We start from the raw sequence: 9,482 nt of genomic DNA, 5'->3' as shown, positions 1-9,482 counted from the left end.
TCACCATCCCTGGATGTATTTAAAAGACGTGTAGATGTGGTACTTAGGGACATGGTTTATTGATTGACTTAGCAGTATTGAGTTAACGGTTGGACTTTGTGAGCTTAATGGTCTTTTCCAACCTAAAAGATTCTATGATTCTATGTGTGCACACCAAACAGCACAAATACAGAATTTGTATCCCCTTCCTAAAATAAATTCACTTCAGCGAATTTAATATAATTTTAATTTGTAACTTCAGTCATATTTCCATTGCTATAGAAGCCCCCAGGTACCCATAGCCCCCTATAGAAGCCCCCAGGTACCCATAGCCCCCTATAGAAGCCCCCAGGTACCCATAGCCCCCTATAGAAGCCCCAGGTACCCATAGCCCCCTATAGAAGGGCTCCAGGTACCCATAGCCCCCTATAGAAGCCCTAGGGGCTCACCGAGCACCCGGATCTCCATGGGGCCGCAGGAGTTGAGCTCCTCCATCCCTTCCACCTCAGTGAAGGTGACGAAGTCCCCGGTCTCGAAGCCGTGCCGGGCCTCATCCAGACACGTGACCTCCCCTGGGCACCCCTTAATGGGTGGGGGGGGACCACAGCGTCAATGGGTGCTGAGCATCACCCCCCCCCCGCTTCCCAGCATCGCCTATAGGGGTTACTGGTACCTTGGTTACCATGGAAACCATGGCGCTGAGGGGCTGCTCGCCGTTGGTGTCCGTCACCACCATGTCGTCCCCGAAGTCACAGAAGAGCTGGCTGGGGGGGGGGGGGTAAAGGGGGGGTCAGGGGGACGGGGATCCCAAAAGGGGCCCAAGTGAAGCCCAAAGGGACCTAAGGGGATCCAAAGGGATGGGGGACCCTGAAAGGGACATAAGAGAACCCCAAAAGGGACCCAAAGGGAGACAGGAGCCCCAAAACGGACCCAAGGGGATGGGGGACCCCAAACGGGACACAAGGGGATGGGGTACCCCAAAAGAGACCCAAGGGGAGACAGGAGCCCCAAAAGGGACCCAAGGGGATGGGGGACCCCAAAAGGGACACAAGGGACCCAAAAGGGACCCAAGGGGATGGGGGACCCCGAAAGGGACCCAAGAGAACCCCAAAAGGGACCCAAGGGGAGACAGGAGCCCCAAAACAGACCCAAGGGGATGGGGGACCCCAAAAGGGACCCAAGGGGTGACAGGAGCCCCAAAACAGAGCGAAGGGGATGGGGGACCCCAAAAGGGACACAAAGGACCCAAAAGGGACCCAAGAGAACCCCAAAAGGGACCCAAGGGGAGACAGGAGCCCCAAAAGGGACCCAAGGGGATGGGGGACCCCAAAAGGGACCCAAGAGAACCCCTAAAGAGACCCAAGGTGACCCCGAAAGTGACCCAAGGGGAGACAGGAGCCCCAAAAGGGACCCAAGGGGAAAGGGGACCCCCAAAAGGGACCCAAGAGAACCCCTAAAGGGACCAAAGGGGAGACAGGAGCCCCAAAAGGGACCCAAGGGGATGGGGGACCCCAAAAGGGACCCAAGAGAACCCCTAAAGGGAGCCAAGGGGAGACAGGAGCCCCAAAAGGGACCCAGGGGGATCAAGAGAACCCTGAAAGGGACCCAGGAAACCCCTAAAAAGGGGCATGGGGGGACCCCAGAAAGGACCCGAAGGGACCAAGGAGAACCCCAGAAGGGCCCTAGGGGGACCCCAAGGGGCTCACCCGAAGAGCCCGCGGGTATCGGCCACCACCAGTTTGATGCCGTGGCTGTGGCAGAAGTCCCCGACCCAGAGCTGCTCCTCCAGGGCTGAGTTGGTCAAAACCACGACCTATGGAGAGCCCCATGGCTGTGGGTCCGGCCCCATGGACCCCAGTCCGGCCCCATGGACCCCAGTCCGGCCCCATGGCCCCCAGTCCGGTCCCATGGCCCCCAGTTAGACCCCCTGGCTGTGGGTCCAGCCCCATGGCTGTGGGTCTGGCTCCGTGGCTGTTGGTCCAGCCCCATGGCCCCCAGTCCATCCCCATTGCTGTGGGTCCAGCCCCATGGCCCCCAGTCTGGCCCCATGGCTGTGTGTCCGGCCCCATGGCCCCCGGTCCAGCCCCATGGCTGTGGGTCTGGCCCCATGGCTGTGGGTCTGGCCCCATGGCTGTGGGTCCGGCTCCATGGCCCCCAGTCCAGCCCCATGGCTGTGGGTCCAGTCCCATGGCTGTGGGTCCGGCCCCATGGCCTCCAGCCCGGCCCCATGGCCCCCGGTCCGGCCCCATGGCCCCCGGTCCGGCCCCATGGCCCCCAGGCAGGGACACACAAATAGGAAGCCACTGGGGGGGTGAATCAGGGGTTATGGGGTACAGGCAGCCACGGAGATACAAGGGGATGCACAACTGCGGTGATGGACAGTAAATGGGATGGGGTACAGTCAGACACACAACAGTGTACGAGTACAGCCAGACACACACAACAGTGCATGGAAGCAGTCAGGCACAGGCACAACAGTGTATGGGTACAGTCAGACACACACACAACAGTGCATGGGTACAGTCGGACACAGACACGCATCAGTATATGGGTACTGCCAGACAGAGACACAGAAGGGTGTATGGGTACAGTCAGACACAGACACACAACAGTGTATGGGTACCACCAGACAGAGACACGCAACCGTGTACAGGTACAGTCAGATACAGATACATAACGGTGTATGGGTACAACTAGACACAGACACACAACAGTATATGGGTACAGACACATACCAGTATACATGTACAGTCACACACAGATACGTAACACTGTATGGGTACAGTCAGGCACACGGAGGTTCTAGGCCCACAAGGGGGGGTCCAGGCCCTCAAGGGGGGGGTCCAGGCCCTCAAGGGGGGGGTCCAGGCCCACAAGGGGGGGTCCAGGCCCTCAAGGAGGGGTCCAGGCCCTCAAGGGGGGGCTCCAGGCCCACCAGGGGGTACCTGGAAGGGCGCGAGCAGCTCCTGGCTCAGCGGCTCCCGGCTGCTGCTCACGGCCACGTAGGAGTTGAGCTCGGCCAAGCGCGGCAGCGTCGCCTCCGCCCGGTTCTGCCCCACGTCCTCCTCCCGCAGGTAGAACTGGGGAGAGGGGGGGGGGACACAATGGGGGGGGGTTAGGACCTGAGAACGGACCCGAAATACCCCCAAATACAGAGAAAATACCCCAAAATACCCCCAAATATCCCAAAATACCGACAAATAAGCCCAAAATACTCCCAAATACAGAGAAAATACCCCAAAATACCCCCAAATACCAACAAATACAGAGAAAACACCCCCAAATACCAACAAATAACCCCAAACCTCCCCCAAATACAGAGAATACCCTAAAATACCCCAAAACCACCCACAAATACAGAGAAAATACCCTGAAATATCCCAAAATACCAACATATAAGCCCCAAATACCCCCAAATCCAGAGAAAATACCTTGAAATACCCCAAAACGCTCCCCAAAACAGCGAAAATACCCCAAAATACTAATAAATAACCCCCAAATACAGAGAATACCCTAAAATACCCCCAAACACCACCAAAGACAAATACCCTAAAATACCCCAAAACACCCCCAAATACAGAGAAAATACCCTGAAATGCCCCAAAATACCAACAAATCCAGAGAAAATACCCCGAAATACCCCAAAATACCAACAAATAGAGAAAATACCCTGAAATACCCCCAAATACCAACAAATCCAGAGAAAATACCCTGAAACACCCCCAAATACCAACAAATAACCCCAAAATACCCCCAAATACAGAGAAAATACCCCAAAACACCCCCAAATAAAGAAAATACCCTGAAATACCGCAAAATACAGAAAAAAATACCCCAAAATACAGAGAAAATACCCCCAAACACTACCAAATCGGGACAAAATACCCTCAAATACCCCAAAATACCTACAAATAACCCCAAAATACATTAATACCAAATACCTGAAATACCCCAAAATACAGAAAAAAATACCCCCAAATACCCAGAAATAGTTATCTCCAAAATACCCCCGAATAGAGAAAATACCCCAAAATACCCCAAATACAGAGAAAATACCTCAAAACACCCCCAAATACAGAAAAAATACCCCAAACCACCCCCAAATATGGAGAAAATACCCCCAAATACCCAACAAGAACCCAAAAATACCCCCAAATACAAACTATCCCCAAACACCCCAATACAGAGAAAATAACCTAAAATACCCCCAAATACAGAGAAAATACCCCAAATTACTCCCAAATACAGAAAAGATAGCCCAAAATACCCACAAATTGATCCATTACACTGGGGGGGTGACAGCAACATTTAACCCCCCTTCATACACCCCCCCCAATTAATTTTATTAATTACACTAATTCCCCATGAATTAATTAATTACACTGGGGGGGCACTTATTACCCCAATAGCATCACCAAGGATTGATCCATTACACTGGGGGGGGGTGACAACAACATTTAACCCCCCCATATACACTAATTACACTGGGGGGGGCACTTAATACCCCAATAGCATCACCAAGGATTGACCCATTACACTGGGGGGGTGACAACAACATTTAACCCCCCCATATACACTAATTACACTGGGGGCACTTATTACCCCAATAGTATCACTAAGGATCGATACATTACGCTGGGGGGGGGGGGTGACAACATTTAACCCCCCCATATACACTAATTACACTGGGGGGGGCACTTATTACCCCAATAGCATCACTAAGGATTGATCCATTACCCTGGGGGGGTGACAACAACATTTAACCCCCCCATATACACTAATTACATTGGGGGGGCACTTATTACCCCAATAGCATCACCATGGATTGATCCATTACACTGGGGGGGGGGGGTGACAACAACATTTAACCCCCCCATATACACTAATTACACTGGGGGGGCACTTAATACCCCAATAGCATCACCAAGGATTGATCCATTACACTGGGGGGGATGACAACAACATTTAACCCCCCCATATACACTAATTACACTGGGGGGGGGCACTTATTACCCCAATAGCATCACCATGGATTGATCCATTACACTGGGGGGGATGACAACAACATTTAACCCCCCCATATACACTAATTACACTGGGGGGGCACTTAATACCCCAATAGCATCACCAAGGATTGACCCATTACACTCGGGGGGGTGACAACAACATTTAACCCCCCCATATACACTAATTACACTGGGGGGGGCACTTAACACCCCAATAGCAACACCATGGATTGATCCATTACACTGGGGGGGGGGTGACAACAACATTTAACCCCCCCATATACACTAATTACACTGGGGGGCACTTAATACCCCAATAGCATCACCATGGATTGTTCCATTACACTGCGGGGGGGGTGACAACAACATTTAACCCCCCATACACACCCCCCCCCATTAATGGGGTTCAATGGCCTCATAGAGGATGTGAAGGACAAAAGGGGGGGTTCAATGAAGGAGCTCACCTGGGAGGCCAGGTCTTGCCATGCAGTGGGGTGGGGGTCATGGAGGGTGACGGATTTGACCCCCCCCAGCACCAGGTTCTTGGCCACTTCCACCCCGAGGCCCCTGAGCCCCGATACCAGGACATTGGACGTCTGCATCCGCTTCATGGCCTCGTGGCCCAGCACGTACCTAAGGGGGGGGGAAACAGAGAAAAGGGGGGTTCAGGGCACCCCCAAACACTTCAGGGGTCCCCAAACCCTCAGGGGGAACCCCCCTAAAGGTGCCCCCAGGGACACTGTAATGGTTGGAAGGACCTAGGAGTCCCTGTATCCATAGGGATGGCTCTAATAGCCCCCCCCCACCCACCCCCAGAATATAAAGGGCCCCAAATCCATAGGGCTCTATCCATAGGGAAGCTCAAGAGCAGCCGAAATCCATAGGGATATCCCCAGATATCCTACGGACCCCCCCAAATCCATAGGAACACCCCCAGCCACCCGTAACGCACCCCCCAAATCTATAGGGATACCCCCAAACACCTATAGATCCCCCCCAAATCCATAGGGATACCATCAAGCACCTATGGAACCCCCCCAAATCCATAGGAACACCCCCAGCCATAACCAGCCCAATCCATAGGAACACCCCCAAATCCATAGGGGATATCCCCAAACACCTATAGAACCCCCAAATCCCAAGAAAGCCAGCCAATCCATAGGGATACCCCCAAACACCTCTATGGACCCCCAATCCATAGGAACACCCCCCAAATCTATAGGGATACCCCCAAGCACCTATGGAACCCCCCCAAATCCATAGGAACACCCCCCCAAATCCATAGGGATACCCCCAAGCACCTATGGACCCCCCCAAATCCATAGGAACACCCCCCCAAATCCATAGGAACACCCCCCCCAAATCCATAGGGATACCACAAGCACCTATGGAACCCCCCCAAATCCATAGGAACACCCCCCCCAAATCCATAGGGATACCCCCAAGCACCTACAGATCCCCCCCAAATCTATAAGGATACCCCCAAGCACCTATGGAACCCCCCCATATCCATAGGGCCCCCCCATACTCACAGCTGTCGGGAGTAGAGCCCCTCATCGATCTCGGCTTCGCCCCCGTTCTTCGCCATGCCCTGGGGGGGACAAGGGGACAATGGCATCAGATGGGGGGGACAATGGCATCAGATGGGGGGGACAATGGCATCAGATGGGGGGACAATGGCATCAGATGGGGGGGACAATAAGATGGGGGGACGATGGCATGGGTGGGACGGTGGCGTCAGATGGGGGGACAATGGCATCAGATGGGGGGACAATGGCATCAGATGGGGGGACAATGGCATCAGATGGGGGGGACAATGGCATCAGATGGGGGGACAATGGCATCAGATGGGGGGACAATGGCATCAGATGGGGGGCCAATGGCATCAGATGGGGGGGCCAATGGCATCAGATGGGGGGCCAATGGCATCAGATGGGGGGCCAATGGCATCAGATGGGGGGGGCGGTGTCATGAGAGGGGGGGATGTGGCATTAGATGGGGGACGTTGGCATCAGATGGGGGGACAATGGCATCAGATGGGGGAACAATGGCATCAGGTGGGGGGAACAATGGCATCAGGTGGGGGGGACAATGGCATCAGGTGGGGGGGGACCCATTGGGGGACATGATGGGGGGGGAGAGGGGGCCCATGGGTGCCACTGGGTGCACCCAATGACACTGGGGGTGCTGTGACCCCATGGGAAGATGTGGGATGTGACAATGGGGGGGGGCTCTGAGCACTATGTGGGGGACACACAATGGGGACACCCCCAGATGCCCCCTCCACCAATGGGGCTCTGAGCAGTGTAAAGGGGGCAGGACCACAGGGGTTGATGAGTGATGCTGAGCCCCATAGCAACCATAGGGCCCACCCATGCGGACACCCCCATAGGGGTCTATGGGCACCCATAGGGGTGTCAGGGGGTGATGGGGGACACTCACGTTGGTGGGGGTGGCGCTGGGGGACACGCTGGGGACAGGGGCACGGCTGGAGCCCGTCGGTGGCTCAGACCCGGACACCCCCATAGAGGTCTATGGGCACCCATAGGGGTGTCAGGGGGTGATGGGGGGACACTCACGTTGGTGGGGGTGGCGCTGGGGGACACGCTGGGGACAGGGGCACGGCTGGAGCCCGTCGGTGGCTCAGACCCGGACACCCCCATAGGGGTCTATGGGCACCCATAGGGGTGTCAGGGGGTGATGGGGGGACACTCACGTTGGTGGGGGTGGCGCTGGGGGACACACTGGGGACAGGGGCACGGCTGGAGCCCGTCGGTGGCTCAGACCCGGAGATGCGGCGCTTCTTGGACAGCGGGGAGCTGGACATCTATGGGAGAGGGGAGCAGAGCACCTATGGAGCCCTATGGAGCCCTATGGAGCCCTATGGCCATAGGGACACCCACGAGCACCTATGGAGCCCTATGGAGCCCTATGGCCATAGGGACCAACACGAGCACCTATGGAGCCCTATGGAGCCTCTATGGAGCCCTATGGCCATAGGGACCCACACGAGCACCTATGGAGCCCTATGGAGCCCCTATGGAGCCCTATGGCCATAGGGACACCCACGAGCACCTATGGAGCCCTATGGAGCCTCTATGGAGCCCTATGGCCATAGGGACACCCACGAGCACCTATGGAGCCCTATGGCCATAGGGACCCACACGAGCACCTATGGAGCCCTATGGAGCCCTATGGAGCCTCTATGGAGCCTCTATGGAGCCCTATGGCCATAGGGACCAACACGAGCACCTATGGAGCCCTATGGAGCCTCTATGGACCCATACGGCCATAAGGACCCACACGAGCCCCTATGGAGCCCCTATGGCCATAGAGACGCCCCCGAGCACCTATGGAGCCCTATGGAGCCCCTATGGATCCCTATGGCCATAGGGACCCACACGAGCACCTATGGAGCCCCTATAGTCATAGGGACACCCACGAGCACCTATGGATCCTTTATCGCCATAGGGACACCCCCAAGTACCTATGGATCCCCTATGGCCATAGGGACCCAAACGAGCACCTATGGAGCCCTATGGCCATAGGGACACCCACGAGCACCTATGGAGCCCCTATGGCCATAGGGGCCCCATGAGATCTTATGGAGCCCCAAGGCCATGGGACACCCCCGAGTATGGAGCCCTATGGCCATAGGGACCCACGAGACCTGGGGACCTATGGCCATGGGACACCCACGAGCACCTATGGAGCCCTATGGCCATAGGGACACCCACGAGCACCTATGGAGCCCGTATGGCTGTAGGGACCAACACAAGCACCTAGAAAGCCCCTATGGCCATAGGGACACACACAAGTACCTATGGAGCCCTATGGCCATAGGGACACCCACGAGCACCTATGGAGCCCGTATGGCTGTAGGGACCAACACAAGCACCTAGAAAGCCCCTATGGCCATAGGGACACACACAAGTACCTATGGAGCCCCTATGGCCATAGGGACGCCCACGAGCACCTATGGAGCCCCTAAGGCCATAGGGACACCCACGAGCACCTATGGAGACCCTATGGCCTTAGGGACACCCCCGAGCACCTATGGAGCCCTGTATCAAGAGGAACACCCCGAAGTACCTATGGATCCCCTATAGCCATAGAAACACCCATGGGCACCTATGGAGCCCCCCTTATCCATAGGAACACCCCCAAGCACCTAAGGAACTACCCCCAAATCCATAGACTCCCACAAGCACCTATGGATCCCCCTTATCTATAGGGACGTCCACAAGCACCTATGAGAGCATCCCAAACCCATACAGTCACCCATAAGCACCTATAGAACCGTCCCCAAATCCAGTGGGACACCCATAAGCACCTATTGATCCCACTCCAAATCTATAGGGACCCCCCCAAAACACATATGGAATTATCCCTATATCCATAGGGACACCCATAAGCACCCATGCAACTGTCCCAAACCCCTAGGGACACCCATAAGCACCTATGGACCCCCCATATCCATAGGGACACCCATAAGCA

General features: G+C 55.6%; 1 protein-coding gene across 1 annotated transcript; it reads right to left on the bottom strand.

Annotated features, from left to right (window-relative positions):
- Nucleotides 1-405: 405 nt before the first annotated feature.
- LOC133212318 (ubiquitin-like modifier-activating enzyme 1) lies at nucleotides 406-7,833 on the bottom strand. The gene is made up of 7 exons (XM_061353577.1): nucleotides 7,702-7,833; nucleotides 6,518-6,576; nucleotides 5,450-5,618; nucleotides 2,925-3,059; nucleotides 1,686-1,792; nucleotides 653-743; nucleotides 406-561 (listed from the first exon to the last, which is right to left on the bottom strand). The coding sequence occupies exons 1-7, from the start codon at nucleotides 7,810-7,812 to the stop codon at nucleotides 406-408; spliced, it is 828 nt and encodes a 275-aa protein (XP_061209561.1). The 5' UTR covers nucleotides 7,813-7,833.
- Nucleotides 7,834-9,482: the final 1,649 nt, after the last annotated feature.

The sequence above is a fragment of the Neopsephotus bourkii genome, unplaced genomic scaffold, assembly GCF_033783945.1.
Source record: "Neopsephotus bourkii isolate Nb327-2 ecotype Australia unplaced genomic scaffold, CSIRO-AGI_Nbou_v1 NB_687, whole genome shotgun sequence".
Lineage (NCBI taxonomy): Eukaryota > Metazoa > Chordata > Aves > Psittaciformes > Psittacidae > Neopsephotus > Neopsephotus bourkii.
The sequence above is the reverse complement of the archived record's forward strand: the minus strand, read 5'-3'. Positions and strand labels throughout refer to the sequence as shown.